Raw genomic sequence first — 24062 nt, 5'->3', positions numbered from 1 at the left:
TAGTTAACCATTAATAAAGGCATTAGTAATAGAAGTATTTAAGATTTTTTTATCTGTAGTTGTTGCATTCATAGGGACTTGTAGCATTACTTTTGTGTAGGAATAAATGCAGGGGTACAAACCCAAATCCCCTTAATCAAAATCAAACCCGGCGTTTTCTCACACACATATGAACTTACACACACACACACACACACACACACACACACACACACACACACACACACACACACACACACACACACACACACACACACACACACACACTCATTCACATCTTGACTCATTGCAATTTTTTCCCCTTTGTTTTCTTGTTGTTTATAATGCATTGTTATTATAAATCATATCTTGTAAAAATGCTTTTTCAACAATATTTCATACCACATGTATTTTCTTTTTGTATTCGTTATAGTATTGTGATATTTAAAAAAATATTATATAGGTGGAGGCTTCAAATAAGCCTCTTCCTTCCCCTAAGGTCTTGGTAATTTAGATTGCTTGTGTTTGGGTGGTTGTTCAGTTTTAATAGATATTCTTAGATTTCATTATGATTAAATTAATTCATTTATTTAAATTCTTATTTTATTTTTTGTTTGTTTTTAGCGTTTTATTATTATATTTGATTATTGTGATTGTTCTACCCTGTGCAGCACCTTGAGATTTCTTTGTATTTTAAAGTGTGCTATATAAATAAAATCCATTATTATTATTATTCCTGCACTGTAATAGTAATGTTGTATAGTATGTGTATCTGTTGTATAGTATGTATTTATTGTCTGTGTCTGTGTAGTTGTATAGTATGTGTATTTATTGTCTGTGTCTGTGTAGTTGTATAGTATGTGTATTTATTGTCTGTGTAGTTGTATAGTATGTGTATTTATTGTCTGTGTAGTTGTATAGTATGTGTATTTATTGTCTGTGTCTGTGTAGTTGTATAGTATGTGTATTTATTGTCTGTGTAGTTGTATAGTATGTGTATTTATTGTCTGTGTAGTTGTATAGTATGTGTATTTATTGTGTAGTTGTATAGTATGTGTATTTATTGTCTGTGTAGTTGTATAGTATGTGTATTTATTGTCTGTGTCTGTGTAGTTGAGCTGCTGCAACACTTGAATTTCCCCCATGGGGATCAATAAAGGAATATAATAATAATAATATCATTTATCAATGTTATGTTTTTTTAATAATTTTTAAATTGTGCAAATAAACTAAACTAACCTAAGAACGGGTGCGTCATAATAAAGAGGAACAGTGCTTTGTTATGTGGGAGATCCTCTCATAGTGTCACCACATCATCAGACAGACCGGTCGGGGGGGGAAGTTAAATCAACGGATCCTGCTCGTTGCTCGTTAACCAGGAACTAAAACAAAGCGCACACGTGGCCGCTGGCTCCTCCTCGGCCACGTGACGCGGCGCTGGCTGAGTCAGCCGGCTCGTCACGCAGCGTCAGTCTGGAGTCGCACAATTATGAAAAAGCAACCTTCCGCTGGAGCTGCAGCCGAAGCGGATCTCTCCAACGTCCACCGGGCTTTCCTTCCAAGGCTAACCGAGAGCACCGCCGATAGATGGATCAAAGCCACGACGCAGCTCTTCCTGAGTCTCAACCGTGAAGAGAATGGTATGTGATGCGATCGGCGTGTTTTTTTGTTGTTTTATTACCGCGTTTGTCACGTTGGCGCTGATCGTCCGTCGTGACTGATCGGTGCCCTTTTGAGTGGCAGGTCCCCCCCCCCCTCGTCCGTCCCCCTCCGACCCCCCTCCATGCATGCTGCCTGTCAGGCTCCCAGCTGAGGCGGGGTGTTTTTTTTTGTTTTTGTTGACTCCTGTCTCACTATTCTGCTAAAACACTGCCTGTCACGTAGTGAGTGGAGTGAACAAGGTGGTACAACGTCTCGCAGGGGACGATCCCCACACCGGGGCGTAGTGTCAACGTTAGCTAGCTAAGCAGCTACATGCTAGCGCTACATGCTAGCTAGGTGCTGAACCGAAGCGAACGAGCTCGTCGGCTCCCGTAGCTGGCTGATGTGAGGTGTCTTTGACAGACAACAGACAACAATAACAACAACACAGAGACAATGGGGCCCTTCAGAGCAGCTGGCACTAGTTTGAGACACATTTCTACCAGCTGATTGCCAGTAACAAGTCAATGCAGCTTGAGTGGCTGCCAAGTCCTTTTAATGTGAATACTCTGTATTCTCAGTCATGTTTAAATAGTGCATTTATCATCTATAACCCATCTATAATGTGTCTACATGCCCACTCAGCTGTTTGGTTATCTGGTGATGGTTAAATGTTTTTAAGGCCCGTCTTAGGACAATGTTGAAGCCTTGTCTCAACATTTGTGTTTGTTTGGTGTAACTTTTTCCTCCTCCTCCTCCTCCTCCTCTTCTCCCAATGGTTTCCTGTCTAGTCTCCTCTCTAGAGCTCAGGGTGAATAGAGAGAGAGAATAGGACATGTCCTTATTGTTGTTATTACACTGTGTGAAGAAACGTGGCAATATTGACAACATCAGCCATCATAGTTTAACCAGTACTCAGATATTAAACATGTGATGGAGGTTTATATCAGGAATGAGCAGCGTGGATAAAACCTTTATCATGTATGTCATTTTAGATAATGATATTTATATATATTGTAATATAATACTGTATATGTAATAAATGTATAGTACAAATAACAGTTCTTCATCAAATTAATAAGTTCTGCTCATTCATTTGCAACATTTCCCACAATGACTTCATACACCCCGAGGTGGTAAAGTGCATCACTGACAGTATTCACATTTCTATCATTTCACATAGCTTTATTTTTGGTTTTGTTATTGGCACTTTAGAGAGCACTTTATTGCAGCTATAAAAAGACAGCCCCAGACTGTTTTAAAAGGAAAATTCATTTAAAAGGTGGATGTGATGGCCAAGCAGCAGCATGAGGTCATATTACCGATGATCTGTAATTTCACAAAGGGGTATTGATATATAGCCTTTATCTCTTAATAGCTGAGACGCCAGAGCAGCCATTGCTTTTTGCCTCAGTGCAAAACTGTCTTATTTCCCACAGTGCCGGACCGAGCCGGTCACATGCCCCAGCTTACATGATTGAAACTTCTGTGCTGCTGCTCTGAGCAGTCTGATAGCAGTCTAATTAACTAATGCTGATGCATCAAATGCAGGTCTTGTTCATCAGAGCGGCCAGCCCAATTTGATCTATATCATCAATCGGTATTAGAGCTTTATTACTGCAAGTCACAGTCTCTTATGTAACAGCGGATGGCTGGACTGGTCATGAGCTCGGGCTTTAGGGCTTTGTGAGATGGTAGAAAGTGGTCTTGCATCACTTTGTTGTGCTCCAGAATAGATACTAGCAGTACTAGTATGTGTGTGTGTGTGTCTGTGTGTGTGTGTGTGTGTGTGTGTGTGTGTGTGTGTGTGTGTGTACTGACAGTGTTTGTATGGGTGTAACTGTTTGCGGGTTTCAGCCTGTAGAGTGACTGTGGCATGCCTCCCTGAGCTGTGTCATCTCACGCTCTAAACCATTTGCACCATGCACACACACACACACACACACACACACACACACACACACACACACACACACACACACACACACACACAAGCCAATTTGAAGATGACTGATACAGTTTTTCCAGCGGCCCTGGATTGGGTATAAAAAAAATAAAAATAAAAAAAAAAAAAAAGGTCTCAGTTTGTTGGTTTTATGAATGGAGGGCTCCCCTGTAGCTCTTATCCAGCTGATCTCCCCCCCTCGCTTTGCAGAGCTGTAGCTCCTGGTCAGGCATGCAGCTGACTTGCATGTGCTTTGTACTACCCAAAGAACACTGGAGGGAATACCAGCTTAACATATGTTTTGTTGCAGTTATTATTATTATTTAATGTACCCAGACAGGTTTGGTATATTATTTTGTTTACACTCTTTTAGAAGTCCCTCCCTCTGTTATTAAAACATAGAGGTTAAGTAGCAGTAACCTTACACTGTTCCTGCTGCTCTCTCCTGTGCTGAGACTGGTATAACCTGGGTTAACCATGAGCTCCAAATGTTGAGATGAATGGCCATCACATGCTTTACGTTACTGGGTTATACAGCTGCTTGGAGCCAAGACTCGGGGTGGCATGCCAGCATGTTATCAGCTCGTGCTGTGTAGTCTGTCAGAGCTATGCCTACAGGGCACAATGGTAAGAGCTGGTCACATTTTGGTCTCATGACTGTATGAGCTGACTTTCCGTTCTTTATTGCAGCCGCTACACTTTGATACCAATTTCCTCCTTATCTAGAGGTTATAATTACTGAGATGTGGCAAGAATTGCAGATTGATACGATCAGTAAGGCCTGTAGGTGTTAAAATGTCTCACAATGTGATTTATATTCTCTTTTTAATCAAGCCATTACAAAGGCCTATTTTGATCCTGCCTTGGACCTATCAAAAATATTTACTAGTACTGTGACTTCAATATGAGCCAGGTTAACAAAATTGTGACTTAAAATCTGATTTGGATTTGCCTGTTGTGATGTATTGTAAAGTTTTCACACTTTTACATTGTTTCCTTAGAGGGTTAATGTGCAAATTTAGGGATTACTCTTTCATTCTTTTTGTTGCATGGATTCGTAGCAGAGCCTTTTTGCCAAATAAAGGTTCCATTGAAACACGGCCTCCACCATTGGGGGGAAAAAAAAAACCTATTGAAACAGCTTTGAAAGGAAAATGTTCAAATCCGGTAGAACGACTGCCATGTTACCAATGTCAATGGTCTTTATTCAGAGACATGATAGACCTGAGTTGTGACTTCCAGTTTGTTTAGGAAAACCAGACTTAAGACCTGCTCTGGTACAAGAAAGACTTGACTTTGGATCGTTGGTCTCAGATAACTTGGTCCTCCCCGAAATACTGACACCAGCATATTTGTTGATATTCTTTGCTTCCTGTTGTTCTGTATGGGCTGCAACAAACTATTAACTATCTGCCATTGAATTTCTAATATAATAGTTTGGTCTATACCAGAAAATAATGAACCATTTCCATCTCAATTTCCTAAAACCCAAGATGACATCTTCAATAGACTTGTTTTGTCAAACCAACAGTCAGATATTCAATTTACTGTTCTTTATAACTGAAAAACCAGCAAATCACATTTTTTTTTCTTTTATATTATTATATCATATTGATTGTCAACATTTTTGCAGATACATTTTCTGTAGATCATCTAATTGAATAGTCCTTTAATCCAAAGTGTAGAATGTCTGTGTCTATATCTCGATGTTTAGTACCTCTGGGGGTTGTGCTGTAAAACTGCAGTTCCCCTGTGATGTGACTTAATCCACAGAGAAACAGCGGTGAGGAATTAAGGTTATGTCTTGGAAACACTCATGACAGGAGTTCACTGTACTGTGGAGGTTGCCCTAGTTCTGGGTCCATGCTTATAACTAAAGCCATATATCAGTGGTTCAATTGAAATTCTTGTTATAAAAATGTATAATCAAATATGTATCTGACTGACTACTCTTATTTTACTTGTCCTTAAAAATTCTCTTTCTACTACCTTAGTAAGATAAGATAATCCTTTATTAGTCCCACAGCGGGGAAATTTACACGATTACAGCAGCAGAGAGGATAGTGCAAACAAAAGACATAAGTAAAAAAACAAAACAAGATCAAAACAATTATTATAAATAAGTAATAACACAGTAAAGAATTATAAATAAGAAAGGCATTTTTTTTTTTTTTTTTTTTTTTAAATCCACAATAACTAAAATATAATATAGACAGACAGAATTTTTTTTAGTATTGTACAGTGGATTGCACATATTTTCTATATTGTATAGTCGTTTTTTGGGATGTGTGGTCTACTGGAGCAGAGTTGGTTGTGCACTATTTTAGTGTCCTATTTTAAGTTATATATTTATATTGTTTTCCCTTTATTCCATCTGTGTATATTGCTTATTGAAACTCCTTTTAAGCCATAAGGCAGCTACTACACTTTCTCAAAATAAATAGGAGAGACAGCTTCTGTTGGTTCTCTGAGAACCAATCTTCTCTTTGGCTACTGCTCACGTTTAAGTGCCGACCCCATATCCTCCACTCTTTCTAATGGGTAATGGAATTGCTAAGCCAGATGTTATCTCACCCCGTATTACGTCAGGCGGGGTCAGAGGAATGATGGGTCGACCATCCAGCCTCGTTACATTGTTGGGAAAAAGAAGGAGGGGGAAGGAGGGGCTCAGTTGGCAAGGTTTCGTAGTTCACTGCTCCTCCACACACGCACATGCAGACGCACACAAACACAACTTTGAGCATCCTATATTATTGAACCCATAGAGATGGAAAGGTGCTGGGGTATATTTCCTGCAGGAACAAAGTAATCATAAAACCTGGAGCTCAGAGAGGAAGAGGGAGGGAGGGAGGAAGTGAGGAAGTGAGGAAGCGGCGTGTGTATGTGTGTTTTTGGCTCAGGCTCTGAAGTATTCAAGCCTTTTCTTGCATGACATTCTCAGGTACCATGGTTACAGGTTTTCAGGGCCCGGTCCTGCTTCATCTGCCTCGTTAACACTTTGTTAGATCAGGATGACAACACCAGAGTTTTTGTTGAAGGCTTTCTTCCACGGCGTAGGACAGACACTGATAAGGTCACTAATTCAATGAACAAGGGGGCACTGGAGAGTCAATCACCTGTAGCGTGTAATTACATGGCAGCATGTGATAATAACAACAACAAAGTGTAACTCACAATGATAGGTAGGCTACAGAGCAAAATATATGAACATGTATAAGCATAGTTGTAGCTGCTAAGTTTTAGGGCTTTAACGCATCATAATACTCACAGTTAGGATCAGACGCGAACAGTCGAAGATCCATATTGGCCTATACAGATTGTTTCTGTAGCCTTGTGTTGTTACAGCAGCTGGTAAACAAGGCTCCGGACTTTTTTTATTTCACCACCGACCCAAAAATAACTTCAAAAGCTCTGAGGTCAGTGTAAACTATCAGAAAAGAGTGAAGATAACCTAAGGATTTCATTGGTACCAAGCATGACATGCTAGCTTGTTTGGAAGGAGGCTAAATTTAGGCGAGTGGAAAAACTGGCATGGCTATGTCCACGGGGTCCATTTCCTCTAAAACCTCAAGATATCTAACTAAAATGGGTTCAATGGATGCCCACCAGTCACCCATTTGCAGACATGCCCACTACCGCCATGCAGTTTTGGGCAAAAACAAGGTGTTTTGGATTCAGTATAAATGTGTTATTTTCACCTATTCTTCAAATGGTTTCTGCACATGGCTCCCTAAACAGTCCTTGAATTACATTAATTGGATATGACTGAAATGCTGAGAGTTTTGTATGATGATGTTTGTCACCAAATTGTCCATTTCACATAGTGAGACCATTTTTTTTAAATTTTACATCACCATAGAAAATGACTTGGTGCGACCTCTAGCATAATCACAGCCTAATGACTAAACATTAGTCATGTAACTTTATATTTTTTTGGAGCCAAAACTATTTTAAATGTTAATATAACAATTGGTGTTTGAATTTTATTCTTTTTTTTTCTGTTAAAATTGTCATTATGTGGTCAAGGTCATAGTCAAGGAAAGAATCATAACATCAATATAACGGTTGACCCCAAACTTTTGAGTGGCAATCTATATTTACAAAAAGGAAAATGGTGTTCTTCAAATATGTTGGTGTCTTAATCTGGTATTTACATTATCGAGTCCATTATTAACGCAAAGTTTAACATAATTTCTCAACTCGTACATGTTCTCCAGCAGTGCTGCCAGAGAAGAATGGGTAATATATCAGGATTGCTCTGTGTGGACACACCCGATGCAGGTTTATTCCATATGTGGAAAAAAAAAACACTTCCGTATGAGCTCATGTTTTGGATTCCATGTTTCTTGAGTTCACAGAGTAAACTTTTGTTTGCTGCCCACAGTTTGATTAGGATTACGTTTTTTTTTAAATGCCGTTCTTTTGGAAATGGGTTTCAAAAAGAAGTGCGGGGCCTGTGTTGTTTGGGAGAGGTTTTTGTGTGTACTGCATTAGTCACAGTTGGTGGTTTGTCCTCAGTAGACAACTAGGTGTATATCATTGAGGCCTCTGCCCGTCCACTAATCCTCTCCCACACACCCCCGCCTCCCTCGTCTCTTTCTCCCCAGCCAAAGTATAATATCTAGTTGGTCCCAGACACATTCATCTGTCCCCCGAGTGGCTTCTTACAGATTAACCGTGGATGGAGTTTGGAGGCTGCAACCTCTCACTGATCACTCAGCTTTTAACTCAGGTTGATCTGCATGGTAACAGCATCGCTGTAGACTTTGAGACCCGTGTGGAAATCTTCTTTTGAGAGACGGAAACCGAGGAGAAGCATAGCGATTTGTTGCTGATGATCCAGGCTGTGGCGACTGTGGTTTGTCCAGGAGATGCATGAAGAAGCCTTGGCATGTTCCTGTACAAAGCCCTTAAACACAGAGATGAAGAGGAGTACATCCAGGTACAGGATCAGGGGATCGGTGTCACTGGTCAAGCGGTGGGATGACCTGTTGGTTCAGATGTTTCCGTAAAACCACCATTTGTTGTAAGCAGCGTAGAACCAAGGTCACTATGGATGTGAATCTTGCCACCAGAGATAAGTGACTTTCGAGAGGCATAAAATGATTGAAATTTAGACATGTTTCACTACATGGAATTGTCGACTAGTGAGGATAATTTGCTCCAGCAGAAAACATTTCTTTCCTGGAACTGCCTGTTTCAGAACATTTCCATCCGTGGTTGTTGCAATACTATTGTTTGAGTTTCAGGAATAGTTGAAACGCTTTGGTGGGAAGCAGGTGATGGTGTTTGCAGGTTTCCCTCTTTTGTGCTTGGAGGGATTAATGGTGCTAATCGCTCTGAGCCGCACTGGGGGAACAATAAGGCATGAGGCATTTAATTGAAAATTCCTGCGACATAAATCCTTGTTTTTAAGAATTATACTATTTAATTTTATAAAATTGGCAGGCACCTGTAGCTGATACGCCTCCTTAACTTTAGTTATCCTAATGTTAGATATATATTTTTTTAATGATTAAAACTTTTAATCCCTTTGATTTTCACAGACTAAATCCTGGATTAAGGGTGTTCAGGCCCCTTTCTAGGAGGATGTTCCATTATTTTCAGGAAAAACGGACAGCTTATCGCTTTTGATTCATCCCCATGTTTTTTTTTACATGCATTCCTTGTTTTGTGGATATAATGGCAGCACTCTTTGTAGGAGCACTCAGTAGCTTCACAGATGAGCATTGTTTTTAACATCCACAGCGGACAGTTTTCTGAGCATATTCAATTCTTAAAATGCAAACGAAATAAAGCCGTAAACACAAATAAGGAACATCAGTCCACTGCTCACAATATCAAACTGTTTTTCTTTCTTCACAGTCCCAGAAACCCTGGATAGAAAGCACTTTCACCAAGCGGGAATGTGTATACATACTTCCAGTGTCAAAGGACCCCCACAGGTATGTGCTTAGAGGTACTGTGCTGTGCCTTGTGTTTATTACCATGGAAACGATGTAATTGTATGGTGTGTTTTAAAGTGGGCCAAAACCCTAACCACTAGTCTCCAAAGAGTAAATGAGTCTGTTTCCAGACAATTTCGACGTTTATGTCTCACTGTAATTACAGCGTTAAGTGAGGGGGAAGACCAGTGATGATCCTGTGTGACATGTCGTTTTAGGAGTGTTGTTGTTTTCTTCTTATATGTCACTATTTTAGGAAGTTTGGAAGTCATCATTTAGTTTGGAGTTGTTGGATTAATTAAAATCTGAATCCGATTTCATGTTTACTGTTAAATTTTAATCATGATTGTTCATTTTAAATTGTAAAAAAGACATTTACTGTGTGCATACTCATGTCAAGCAGGATTTTCCTGCAGACTCACAGGAATCTTACAAAGCAGTGTTAAACTTGTATGCAGGCCACTCCTTCACAATGTACCATGTGTTCATGAGAAGCCCACATGAAATGGCTCAATTAAAGGTACAGCAGCTGGTCATAAATTCATCCAGCTATGAAGGAATAGGCAAAGAAAAAATGTTTGTAAAATTCTTTATTTAAAAAAAACAAAAAAAAAACATGAAGTAGTTTCCCACATTAATGTTTATTTTAACCAACTCATTGTGTGTAAGCCATTTCTGTTTTTAATTACACTTTCAAGAATGTGCAGTCTTAACGTTCTTCCTGTAAACTTATAATGATACTTGGTAACTCTTTTAACCGTGTTTTCTTTTAAATCAATTATTTGCCACTGGATTTTCTCCACTAACAACAGTACGTGCTGCTGCTCAAAGATGATTCAAAAGTGTTAGTGAACATAGACACATTTAACATTAGGCCGGAGGCCTGCATGTGACTGTGATGAAAGTGAGAGTCCCCTTGGCAGGTTTCACAACGCTCTCTTGGTTAAAGGCCAATCTAACTGGGCTGCCTGCCCAGCTAACAGATAACCTTCCTTTATGTCCTCAAACTTTGTCTAACAAGAGTTCGCTTCTCTCTAGGAGAGATCAGACTATTATAACTATCTTTGTATGTTTGCAAATGTTCTCCAAATTTTGGTGGTTTGTATTTATTTAAATTGAAATCAATGATTAATTATGTTGCTGTGAAATTCTTTCCAGGTGCCTTCCAGGATGCCAGATTTGCCAACAGCTAGTCCGGTAGGTATTTGTTTGGTCTTTGTTCCCCTCTTTCTTTGTGACCCGACAGGATTAGCCTGAGAGACTTTATGCTAACCAGTTACTTTACACCAGAGAAGGAATGCAGGTGAATTCTCTTACAGCGTAATCCCACGGAAACAATTGTCCTCCTGGCTTTATGTCAGGATGCACATTCTCACCTAAAGTCATTAAAGAAAAGTGTGAAAACTATAAAGCTCAAATTGGTCATTAATTGAAATGATAATACAATGAAGAGTCTTGATAAAAGTAAAGCTTGTTAAAGTCTGTCAAACCTTGTTATCATGGTTCGTTGTTAGGATAAAGGTCTTCTTTTTGTTTATATTATATTTCTGGGATATATTATGAGGAAGAAATTTTGCAGAGATTTGCATGTTTCAGATTCTCATGGAAATAGGGAAAATTTTGATTCAACATTCATATTCAATACTTAAATGCCATATCTTAAAAAAAGACAGAGAAAGCTAAAATACTAAAGCCATTCACTCATAAGGCACATGATACATTAAGCAAATAATACAGTTTCATATCATACAAGCATAAAACAAATGGTTATTTTTCAATAATATTATTTCCCTGTTTTTGAATGTTTCTTACAGTGATTTATGAATGTGCATAACTTGAATGTGCGACTGTAGATATTCTGTTTTATCTGCTGTGTTTTGCAGCATTTCTGCTAAGATTATGATATGAATGAAAAGTGATTCTGTTCACCTCCAAGATGCTGCTGTGGACGGCTCGTGCGCCAGCATGTTGGCTTCACAGCCAGCTTGGCCACGAAGTACTCGGACGTGAAGCTGGGTGATAACTCCAACCTGTCCATGCCCGAGCTGGAGGAGTGGTCGGTGGAAAAACACACAGAAGCGAGCCCCAGTGACGCCTATGGTGTCATCAATTTCCAGGGAGGGTCTCACTCGTACAGAGCCAAGGTAGGAGGGCAAATTCTTCTCTGCTGGAGGGCATGCTGTTCTTTTAAAATAATTGTGATATGGATCCAAACAGTCTTACACAGCATTTGAAGGTGTTTTCTTTATTGTAGATGTGCAACGACTCATTGTTAAAACATACATTTAACCCTGTGTGGTATTGTGATTACGTTTATATATTATGTTTCTATGCCATTGTTAACCGACAAACACAAAATAAAGAAAAGGAAAATGAAAGGATCATGTGAAAAGTATGTCCCCAGTCTTTATTACTGGTTATTATTAATTATCAAAATGTTGTGCCGACGCAATCGATCAATCAATTACTAATTATTCAACCAAACATTGTTATGCTAGCTTCCTCTGCTTTATGTGTTCATGTGAACATCCTTTTCTTGTGTCTGTTCAAACGTGTGCAGTATGTGCGTTTGTCCCACGACTCGCGGCCGGAGAGCATCCTGCGGCTGATGCTGAAGGAATGGCATATGGAGCTTCCTAAGATCCTCATCTCGGTCCATGGAGGAGTTCAGAACTTTGAGCTGCACCCGCGCCTCAAGCAAGTGGTGGGCAAGGGCCTTATCAAAGCCGCGGTCACCACCGGGGCCTGGATCCTCACTGGAGGGGTCAACACAGGTTTGTAGGCAGAGGGAGATTCATTTAGTCTTAATTAAAGTAAACGTTTAGGTCATGGGAAAATAATACAGCGCACGTGTGAATGTTAAACTGCTTGAGTGTAATAAAGAATTTGTATTGTTATTGAATAGTCATTGCAGCTAAATAACTCTTTTCACCCCTGCTCACTTATTCACATATTCTTTAAGGGATCACTCGCACACTTATATGGTACTCAAACCTGCACAAATACACACACACACACACACACCTAATCAGTGTGTGATGCGCTGATGTAGCAGAAGTTGTAATACCGGGCTCTAAGCGTGTCATTTGGCTGTGTGTCGTGGCCGAGGTGTGTCTGCAGCCACAGCGCGACGTTAAGATGGTGTGGTCTGATCATAGTGTTTAAGTCATTACTCACAGGGTCAATTACCCAGACCAGTGATTACTCCTAATGCCTCTGGCAGCCTGGCCAGTTGGGATTGTCTCCTGGATCACAAATTACTGCTGAATCCATGAGTTCCATTAGCAGAGGATTGTGGTTCACAAACAACCCCAGGACTAGTGTACTTGTTGAGGACTAGCCCCGTATGTGGCATTTTGGTCAGTGTCTCGGCTATATCTTTAAACATTTGACTGGTCATAGACTTAAGCCGAAATATATAAATGTTAAGGGGAATTTAACTGAGGTATGACAAAGGTTAAGTAGCTATAACAACTTTACAAATCTGTCAAAGAAAAAATGTATGGTTATTGATGTATCCTTCTTAAAGGTGTGGCGAAGCATGTGGGAGACGCTCTCAAAGAACACTGTTCAAGATCAGCAAAGAAAATTTGCACTATTGGAATCGCACCCTGGGGAGTCATTGAAAACCGGAATGATCTCATTGGCAGAGACGTAAGATACATCTCCTACAATCTCCTTTGTTATTATCTCAGAGATCGTCATATTTGGACAGCAAGTCCTAAGATACTTAATAACATCTCAATCTTTTTAATCTTGAGTCTGTTCATGACAGCATGGACTTTGTCATAGATTGGATTGTTTTAATAAAAACGCAGAAGTTATTATTATTTTTTATTATTAACTAAACTCTTTATTAACTAAACTCTCATAACCACTTCTCATGTCCCAACTGCAGATAATCGCTCCGTATCAGACGCTGCTGAACCCTCTAAGCAAACTAACCGTTCTCAACAACCTGCATTCCCATTTCCTCCTGGTGGACGATGGGACGGTGGGCAAGTACGGCGCTGAGGTCCAACTGCGGCGGGACCTGGAGAAGCACATCAACCTCCAAAGAATACACGCACGTAAGATAAACTGTAACTTCATTACAACAAGAGATTGTTGGTGATCAGTTTAGATCTAGAGCTCTCACTGCTTTTTCTCAGAAGAAGAGCCCAAGACTTTGTTTGTGTGTCTGGAAAGCAAAAAACATCTTATTACTGATAAACTCATCTAGTAAAAACACCACACTTGGTCCGTTAAAGGATTGAAGTCCATAGCATCATACAAAAAAACATTTGCCAACTTGAGGTTTCTTTTTTTGTCCCAAGGAACATTCTTTTATTATCATTTTGTTGTTTAAGGCTTTGAAGTTGAACACATGAAAGGTTCTGTAAGCAATTCAAATGTGTGCCAGTGCCTTAAATCCAAACTAACAGTGCCCCCTTCTTACAAGAAAAACTAAGTTAAATTCTATGTTATGCTTTCTCAAATACTTGCTAATGATGAGTGTTTAACATAGGAAACATTTTCTTGAAAATTCCCCTAATGCTCAGAAGTGCCTCCCACAGACTGGCACATAAGTAGTAGTAGGAGTTTCAGTGTCATCGGATAAATTAGGACTCGTTGGAAGAGACTGGCATTATTGTGGTAGTATCGAAAAAGTATTAGCTGTCTATTTAATATTTAAAGGACATTCATTTTTGCCCCATCATTTCCTGGATGTTATTCTTTATCAGTTAGATCTGGTTTACATAATACTGTAAGTGCAGGTAATTGTAGTGTATACTGAGGTGGGAATACCACTATGGTTCATGTTAAATACATCAGGGTAATTCTCCTGGTGTCAGATAAGCTGTTAGACTGTGAAATCTTAAACATCCTAACATTTCTGAAAGTCCTACATCACAAGTCGTAGGTCAAAAGAAATCCAAATGATAATTTGCATAGCTTTTTCACCAGTGAAGTAATACGTTGGTTTAGTTTGGATGCAACTAATAAAACTTGAGACAGATCACAGGGAAACAACCAAAACGTTGAGTGGTTATTTAGAATTATTAATTCCTATATTAGATATGTATATGTATAATATTAAATAGCCATTAAATACCCTTCTGACAAAACACCAAGTTGTACTTATTAAGAAGTCAGTTTGTCTTTGCCTGCTGGAAACTAAATGATAACAGTGAGCTGGCTTTATCACCTCAACCTCTCATTAACTGTCACTTGGGTGGAACTGTATTAGGGGGAACGTCAGTGAAGCTGAAACTAATAATGTAAAATAAACCAAATCATTAAACACACTCTTGGTCTTCCTTCTTGTAGGAATTGGTCAGGGTGTCCCTGTTGTGGCCCTGATCTTCGAGGGAGGTCCCAATGTGATCCTGACCGTGCTGGACTACCTTCAGGAGAGCCCTCCTGTCCCGGTGGTGGTGTGTGAGGGGACCGGCCGTGCTGCTGACATTTTGGCCTACGTCCACAAGCAGACCGAGGAGGGAGGGTAGGATACACACGCACACACGCACACACACACGCGCACACACACAAGGGCGCGCCCACACACACACTGCACACAGGATAGGGATGGGAAGGGAAGAAAAGGACAGCTGTGGTTGGCGTGCCAAAGCTAAATCTTTCCAAAAACAGTTTTAGTTATTCATTTAGTAATTAATTAAGAAGAAGTTGCCCACAGAGAATTAATCAAAATCAAGTTTTCAGCACTGGTTCTGCAGTATGAAGCTGTTGGTGATGAATCATTTAGTGTGCCAAAGACAGTGATGTTCCTTTTTTTTTTTTTTTTTTTTTGCCATTCCTTTGATGGCAGCGTCGTTGGTGGCTCTCATCTATTTCTGTCCCAGAAGGATTTCTATCAACCCAGCCGCAGCCCAGACTGCAGCACAGAGAGTTGAAAACAGTTGAACTTGTGAGAGCGTGCAGTTAAAAGTAATCTGCTGACAGGCTTAATTAGCCAATGAAATCTGCACATAGGGCTGCAACATGATGTGAGACAATCACACAAGACCATACTTTCTGTCTTTAATTAAAATGTGTCTGTCCGTGAACTTGAAATACATTCTCATCCTTTTGCAAATGTCCCCTCAGCCAACATTACTGCTGTATTTAGTTTGATTCATTGTTGGATTATCTTGGATAGTGATCCAGTATATAAAACAGTGATCTGGTTCAACTACCTATCTCTGTGCTGCTCCTATTAAAGATGTATCTTTTTGACAGCTGACATGCAAAGACTTAATTGACCAAAAGTCTCTATTAAATTAACTGTGATTATGAGCCCCATTGGTTCTTTCAAATCAATGTTATCCAATCCAGCTGTGAGCCAAAAAAAAGGAAGTGATCAGTCACAGGAAACATGCACTGATCTAGAATTGAAAAAGATTACGGTTTATCTTTTCATTTGAAGGTTAGTTGACAGCAAAAGGCTGATAGCATATAAAATAATCTACAAAAATGTACATCATTGAAAAAATGAAACCTTTTGAAAATCACAAAGGGATTGTACGGCTGCAGTATATAACCGTACTGCTGAAGCATTTAATGCTTGTACTACAGGAGAAGAACGCGCAGCATTGAAACCTTAACTTTTACATGCCTCTCTCCAAAAGTACATAGTATTAAACTGAATTATTATTATTATAAGCAATATACGGCCTCACATGCACTGCAGACATAGGAGTCTAGGTGCAGTATGTTACTCATCTTTGAATCCTGTTGGAAACATTCTCACAATGTGTTCCCCAGAGATCAAAGCACATTGTGCTGGAATCAAACCTATATTTTAAGTGTTTTTAAAGCTGTGTGGGTTTGAGCAGTGTGACCGTAACCATGTTATGCTGTAATTCTTCTACAGAAGTCTTCCCGATGGAGTGGAGACTGACATCATCGCAACCATCAAGAAAACCTTCAACTTCAGCCAGAGTGATGCCATCCACCTCTTTCAGACTCTGATGGAGTGCATGAAAAGCAAAGAATTGGTACATTCATGCATTTCTTTAATCACTTTCATACACTTCTTATCTTTCAGTTTTTATTTAAATACTCCCATTTAAATGAGTTAAGCAGTAAACTTGCAGGGATCAGAATCATTTAATAAAATTCCTGTAAACCAAACACAAAAGATTCTGGAGAAAAAAAGAGCAGCTTTCAACAAAATAAAGCCAACTGAAGCACTGCCACATAGAACAACTATGATGGTCCAACTGTTAGTTTTCATAAAAGTGATATATCACAAACCCTTGAGACATCTGGATGATCGCCTGTGGGAACATGTTGTTAAATGCTATCTTGTTTCTTGGAAAACAGATCACTGTGTTTCACATCAGCTCCGAGGAGCACCAGGACATTGACGTAGCCATTCTGAGGGCTTTACTCCAAGGTTAGTAGATGACTTCTCTCTGAACATTTTTGCTCCAACTTCTTTAACAAAGGAACAGAGTCACATGAAGTTGGTTCAGTCTGTTCGTATGCTGAGGTTGTTGGCATTGGTAGATAAAGATTTCAAGACTTTGTAATGTTTTCATTGTGATAAAGATATGCTTTGAGAACAGCGTTCCCCCTGTGTGCCCTTCTCTTTGTGTTCCTGAGGAGATCAGGTTGCTCACGTTCACAGAGCCTCCTTATTCAAACACTGTCCGTCACTGAGCTGCATGTCTCAGTCTTTTTCCTATCCTTCTCTACACTCTGTTAGAGGAAAAGAAAAAAGCTGGACATTCACTTTTTGTCACTATGCTGTAGAGAATCTATACCGTTTCTTATTTTGTTCGAATGCAGTTGGAATAAAAATACCATTTAATTCTTTTTTTAAAACTCTGAAAAGCTGTTGTGTGAACAAAGGCATTTTTCTTCTCAAGCATGGAACAAATTGTTCACCTGAAAGGAGTGTTTTGTACTGAATGTAGGTGGGTGCAGCACATTCTTATAATTCAAGTTGATTCAGACAAAAGCAAAGGCTTTGTGAGTGACTGCAGCTGATTGATAGTCTGCAGAAACTGGTTTCTGACAAACAGACTGTGACTGAAAAAGCCCACTCAGGCAAATATTTGTTTCCCAAAGGCGCAGTCTTCCTGGTGAAACAGTAACTCATCCTCAAAAGGACCCTTGAGTACAAAAGCTCTCAGGCCTGTTAGAGAATACAGAGTGTTTCTTTTAGATGTTTTTATCACTTTAACTATGATTCAATTAATTTAGCAGGCTGGATATGAGATGGGAAGCTGAATACATCCAATTTTATATCTGTGACTTTTTAAGTAGACAGACTACCTGAGAGCTCAGGTTATTTTATTTATTATCAATATAGTAATTTTATTCCAATCAAATTCCCACTGCGTTTCATATTTGAGAGCCACACAATCAATTCTGTGTCCAGTGATTGTGATCATTTGATTAATATGGCTCCTAGAGGACAATAAAGCAGATTAGTGTGGAAGAGAGCCGTAGACCGAACAGGGATTTACTTTGTAGTTGAGTCTGATGCGTTGCCGTATTAGTGTGTAATTGACTGTATTACTGCCCTGGCCCTGCTCTACTAACCCCCTCTAATCCTGCTAGCTGGCTAACAGGACATACACATTTAATAAGGCTTTACTCTCCTGGGAATTCATATCTGTGTATGTGTTGTTTACACACATCTGTACCTGTGTATTTCAGGCACAAACGCATCAGCCTTTGATCAGCTGGTCCTGACTCTGGCCTGGGACCGGGTAGACATAGCCAAGAATCACGTGTTTGTGTACGGACAGCAGCTCCTGGTATGTATGCGTGTTTATTTGTCTGTCTGTATGTGTGTGTTTTTTGTTCATGGATGTTTATTTAGCTCAGCATTAGCTCCAAATCGTTGGACTCGCCCCAAATGACCCCCAGAACCTCTGCTTACCACAATCTGCAGTGTGAGGAGCCGGAGGACTGGACTCGGCAGGCAGCCATGAACTGCTTGTCTTAACTGTAAAATGAACCCTTTTACAGTTGTCTTTATAAGCTGCCCTCAGTGCTTATGTTTGTTTTGAAACTTGGGGAAATCCTGGCTTATGCTTGAATGAGAAGATAGATGATATTTAATTCTGTTGCTTGTGTGTTTTTTTAGTAATGGACATATTTTTGGTCTCTTTCCTCCCTGTGTTTGTTTTATAAACGATCATTTTCTATTGAAATATGGTTCATAATACAATGTGTATCTTTGTGTGTGTATAGGTGAGCTCTCTTGAGCAGGCAATGCTGGATGCACTCGTGATGGACAGGGTGGATTTTGTCAAGTTGCTCATAGAAAACGGCGTGAGCATGCATCGATTCCTGACAATCAGTCGGCTAGAGGAGCTCTACAACACGGTAACATTACGAAACGCCTACCAGCCACTGAGAAGCGGAGATGGGCTGTGTTTTAACAATATATACATTAATGTTTTTTTATCTTCAATTGTAGAAACAACCTCCCAACAACCCAACTCTCCTCCACCTGGTTAGAGATGTTAAACAGGTAACGTCAGTCCCCATAGTATCATTCTCATCAATTGATGTTGAACCAAAGTCTGTTCATTCACCACCACTTTGCCTTCTTGCAGAGTCATCTGCCTCCAAACTACAAGATCACTTTGATTGATGTGGGCCTGGTAATTGAGTACCTGATGGGCGGGACTTACAGGTGCAACTACACAAGGAAACGCTTCCGAATCATTTACAACAATCTCCATGGCAACAATAGGGTGAGTTTTACACTGTTGTAACTCATCAAGTGTCTTAGTATCATCATCCAGACAGTCTTTTTATGGTTGTTATTTAAAACTCTGGTCTGCGTTTTAGCTTTATTTAAAGTTATACGATCCACTGGAGTGAAAATCTGTTGTGTGGATAATTAGTAGTAAAAATCTTCTCTAACATTTCATGCATTGTTTTACTGATGTTAGGCCTGAAACTATTATTGGATGCATTATGAACTATAATAAAAGTCAGCAGAGTAAAATCACCTAATCTTAAAATGTGTTCATGTTCTGCACAGCGGTCGGGGCGCCACACTGCAGGTCCAGGTTCTCATTTGAGGAAAAGTCACGAGTCTTTTAGCATGCAGGCTGACAAAAAGGAGAAGACGAGGCACAACCACTTCATCAAAACTGCACAGCCATACAAACCTAAGGTAAATATTTAAATAAAGGGAACAAGGCTTCCTTTAGACTGTAGCATCCCACATCCCTTAAAATGAAAAGGGCTAGTGATAAAGATCTGCATCTAATCACTGATGAATGGGGAACAGTTAAGTCAGTCCTCCTCTACTCTTCTCACTGCTTCTTCTCTGTCCTCCTAGCTTGAATCCTCCATCGAGCAGAACAAAAAAAGAAGCAAAGAGGAGATTGTGGACATAGACGACCCAGAGACGCGGCGGTTCCCCTACCCTTTCAATGAGCTTCTGGTGTGGGCTGTGCTGTTGAAGAGGCAGAAAATGTCACTCTTCTTCTGGCAGCACGGCGAGGAGAACATGGCAAAGGCACTGGTGGCCTGTAAGCTTTGCCGATCCATGGGCTACGAGGCCAAGAAGAGCGACGTGGTGGACGACACCTCGGAGGAGCTCAAGGAGTACTCAAAGTAAGTTTGATTCATGTCAGTTAGCTGTAAAAAGCGTCTCATTTTTTCTGTAAAAGTAAAAGGTGAGGAATAAACGAACTGTGCTGACGTGTTTCAGTGAGTTTGGGACGTTAGCAGTGGACCTGCTGGAGGAGTCGTTCAGGCAGGATGAGACCATGGCCATGAAGCTGCTCACTTACGAGCTGAAAAACTGGAGCAACTCCACCTGTTTGAAGCTGGCTGTCTCCTCCCATCTACGGCCCTTTGTGGCTCACACCTGCACCCAGTTTCTGCTGTCAGACATGTGGATGGGACGGCTGAACATGCGCAAGAACTCCTGGTACAAGGTTCATGTTCCATTTTGATTTTTAATTTTGTGCATTATGAATAAGTCTATGTGCAGCCTAATACAAATATTAAGCCACGATGTAGTTGTTTAGTATTTGTATATGTGTGGTGTTCTTGGGGCTTGAACAAAGGTCTGCTATCACATCTAATCCCAGTCTCATTACAAGTATTTTGTTGAGGTGTTTGTTTGACCTCCTACTAACTTTTCCTGAATTGAAAGTCAAAACCCATTCATAAAACTAGAAGAGCTATCTGCACTGTAGAAACACTACGTTGGTTTCAAATTCAAGTTCTGTTACAATTTTGTTTTTCTCCAAATATAAAATAAATAGTAAATATGCTACTTGAAAAAGTTATGATCCTATTTTCCCTAAATTTTGATTGGGATACTCAAAAATGATCATGCTGTCATTTTTGCATCAGTGTGGAGACTTTTGCAGCAGGGCTTGGCCTGTGTTATACTATATGTGCACTTGGGCAATAAAACACTTGGGATTCATTAGTGCATGTAATTCAAACAACGTTCTTATACAGACAAATAGAGAAACATCCACCCACCTGAATATGTATTTGTCTCTAGGTGATTCTGAGTATCTTGGTGCCTCCTGCCATCCTGCTGTTGGAGTACAAATCCAAGGCTGAGATGGCTCACATCCCTCAGAGTCAGGACGACCACCAGATGACCATGGAGGACAGCGAACACAACTTCCAGAACATGGCTGAAGAAATCCAAATGGTTCGATTTACTCAGTCCCTCAATTTTTGTATTTTTATAGGGTCATACAGTTTTCTTTTAAGACTTGAGATATTGTATCCCTCTAGCGTCAAAGCAGTCATTCATTGAAAAAAATCTAATAGAATGTCATGTCCAAATTCACAAGAGTCTTAAGAGGAAACGTCCATAATTTGGGTAAAAGGGTTAATGAGCTGTGACATGGTATGAGTTATGTTGTGTAATAACAAGTTGAGTGAGACAGATATTCACATAAAAAGATTGTTTATAAATACTTATCACTGTTATTTATTTGCTTACTTTCTTTCCCTCACATTCTTCTCTTTACTCTGCTTTCTCTCTCTTTCTCTCATTTTCTCTCCACATTGTGGCCTGCTGTTGTCTAATTTAGGCCTTTTTTTAACGTCTCTGCAGGATGTGTTTAAGGAGGCCAGATCCCAGGACCCTGTGGAGACAAAGAGTGACATGGAGACCCAAATTCGCCCCAGAAAGCTGCCCTTAACCAGGAAAATATATGCCTTCTACCACGCTCCCATTGTCAAGTTCTGGTCAAACACGGTATGGAGATTACAGAAGAGAATGCACACACACACACACACACACACACACACACACACATATTTACACATCCATCCAACCATCTAATTTATGGCTGTTTAGCTGTGTATGATTCTGGGTAAGACGATGTTGCTGCCCAGTAGCAGTCCCTTTACACAGATTGTTTAAATTTTTGCTCTGAAAAGGAGATAACTTGCCTGATCTTCATGGTTGAGATGTGGTGGAAATGCTAACATAAATGAGCAAAACTCCTTTTGCTCCTTAGGATCTGGAACAGTTCAGTCAAACGGATCTGTTAGAAATGTGGCCACAGGTGTTGTTGTAAAGCAACACAATCAACAATAAACTGAGAGCATTGCTAGATGTTTATGGTTTCCTCCACCTGCATTGTCTGACACAAAGCCCTGCACACTCGCTGTGATCGATAGTCTGACCATGAATACCACAAATAGTAGAAGGGGACAAGGTGCAACCTTGTCTTATCAGGAGCCCACACACAAAGTGGTGAGAGACTAAGAATGGAAACACAGCTCTCTCACTCTATGTATTTTAGCCTTGAATGGGCGGACAGATATTCCCAAAGTACCGGCCACAGGGAACACAGTCATACAGTTCACAATCCACAACATACATCTAATTAGACCCCTAAATTATTTGTCGGAAGTATTTGTCCAGTATTTTTAGTATTTAATCCAAAACTCAGAAATTCAGATCATCTCTTTCCAAGAGTGGCATAAGTTAAATTGGACTAACACCCTTTCCCCCCTTTTTTGTTTTTTTATTACATTTTTTTAATAAAATGAAAGCAACTACTTTATCTGCGCTCCATAAAACGTTATTTGAGCTGTTCACAAGTGGAAGGCAAATGAAGGACCATTTCCTTCACACTGCACCAGCACTCCTACTGGCTGGTTTGTGTTTTGAGGACAAATCTGACATCGATAGCATGAATTTATACTTATTTTTAGGAACACTGATTTATGGGCAACAGACAGAACAAAAAGGCAGTGGTAGCACTTAGCTCTTTTTTTAAAACACATTTTCTTTAATACACACTTACTCCTGTCACGTTCACACTACTGCACAGCATTATCACTCATCTTTTCTCGCTTGTTCCAATGTTTATTTACAAGCCTGAGGCCGGTTCTCAGGAGCTTGGGAGTTGTCATTGAGTGTTTTATTTCCAGGAACAGGGTCGTTTTTCAGGCTGTTTAAGACTGAGAGGTGCTGATACCATCACTGAGACTGCTATTCTACGTAATATAGCCTGTGCCCAAGCTTATCTACATCTGCTGTACCTGCTTCCATTCCTATTTTAACACATCAATGCAGCGCTCAACAATAGCTTACCGATCAGACAGGATAGTTAATGGCTGATTTTCCAGCAGTTCACACCTCGCGTCAAGGTTCAGCAATTTATTGTAGTCGAAGTTGTACCAAGAAAGTGTGTGTGTGTGTGTGTGTGTGTGTGTGTGTGTGTGTGTGTGTGTGTGTGTGTGTGTGTGTGTGTGTGTGTGTGTGTGTGTGTGTGTGTGTGTGTGTGTGTGTGTGTGTGTGTGTGTGTGTGTGTGTGTGTGTGTGTGTGTTTACCTTTACCTGCCTGGATGGACAAACTTTCCCACAGTCTGCAGTGTGGTTCTACAAGTGCAGGTCAAACTTCAGTGGGGAATACATTTACCTTTAGGAGACAATCATGTGGTTTGTACTTGTTTCTATACAGAAATAGATGAAAGCACAAGAGTTTTCATTTGAACTAAGCCAAGGTGTGCTAAGTACTTAAAGTACGTCACCTGAGCCTTGTTCAGGTCATCAATTTACACCACAAAGTAAAAAAAGCTAATAAATAACAGTACATGTAAATAGCATGTTATGTTAGTTGTGTATTTAAAAGCCAATTATGTAAAGAGCTAAACAAGAGTAAGTGTCCACAGCCATGCTAGAAGCTCTATGATGCTGTACTTTGGCACAGCGGTGCTCTGTCTTATTTAGTATTTGAGCATTATAACATTTTCTTAGTCCAATTACAGTCCAGTTACTTCCAGTAGCTTTATTCAGTGTAACGACAAAAATACACACTATTGCAGCTTTAAATTAGCGGATGGATAAATATTCCAGTCTCCATTTCTTATATAATCCCCTGAACCTCCCAGCCCTCCCTTCTGAGAGCAGACTTTGTTGGGAACTGTGATTTTCACTTGTGACGGAGAAGATCTCACACAGCTAACCGCCAGCTGAGCTCTGAGAGCTCAGAGGCCTCAGTTGAAATGGCAGACTATTTACTCCCGACTCAAAGTGCCATGATGAGGTTCAGCCCCTTCAGAGGGCCTCAACTGACCTCGTCTTAAAATATTCCGGCGAAGAA

General features: G+C 40.0%; 1 protein-coding gene across 4 annotated transcripts in view; it reads left to right on the top strand.

The window, feature by feature from the left end:
• The first annotated feature begins 1436 nt into the window (after window positions 1-1436).
• The window catches only part of trpm7 (transient receptor potential cation channel, subfamily M, member 7), a 37084-nt gene continuing 14458 nt past the window's right edge, over window positions 1437-24062 (top strand). For 2 of the 4 annotated variants that reach the window (XM_054619557.1, XM_054619549.1), the window contains exons 1-19: window positions 8319-8507; window positions 9431-9510; window positions 10669-10707; window positions 11447-11654; window positions 12071-12284; window positions 13040-13164; window positions 13409-13580; window positions 14821-14995; window positions 16364-16487; window positions 16816-16888; window positions 18160-18260; window positions 18700-18834; window positions 18929-18982; window positions 19068-19208; window positions 19502-19636; window positions 19805-20082; window positions 20180-20408; window positions 20990-21145; window positions 21557-21700. In XM_054619557.1, the coding sequence (XP_054475532.1) occupies window positions 8457-8507; window positions 9431-9510; window positions 10669-10707; window positions 11447-11654; window positions 12071-12284; window positions 13040-13164; window positions 13409-13580; window positions 14821-14995; window positions 16364-16487; window positions 16816-16888; window positions 18160-18260; window positions 18700-18834; window positions 18929-18982; window positions 19068-19208; window positions 19502-19636; window positions 19805-20082; window positions 20180-20408; window positions 20990-21145; window positions 21557-21700 (2634 nt within the window). In that variant the 5' untranslated portion in view covers window positions 8319-8456. Of the gene's footprint in view, window positions 1620-8314; window positions 8508-9430; window positions 9511-10668; window positions 10708-11446; window positions 11655-12070; window positions 12285-13039; window positions 13165-13408; window positions 13581-14820; window positions 14996-16363; window positions 16488-16815; window positions 16889-18159; window positions 18261-18699; window positions 18835-18928; window positions 18983-19067; window positions 19209-19501; window positions 19637-19804; window positions 20083-20179; window positions 20409-20989; window positions 21146-21556; window positions 21701-24062 lie in introns of those variants that run through there. The other 2 variants (XM_054619564.1, XM_054619571.1) reach the window with 2 other exon arrangements.

This window comes from Anoplopoma fimbria, chromosome 2, assembly GCF_027596085.1.
Source record: "Anoplopoma fimbria isolate UVic2021 breed Golden Eagle Sablefish chromosome 2, Afim_UVic_2022, whole genome shotgun sequence".
NCBI classification, from domain to species: domain Eukaryota; kingdom Metazoa; phylum Chordata; class Actinopteri; order Perciformes; family Anoplopomatidae; genus Anoplopoma; species Anoplopoma fimbria.
The sequence above is the reverse complement of the archived record's forward strand: the minus strand, read 5'-3'. Positions and strand labels throughout refer to the sequence as shown.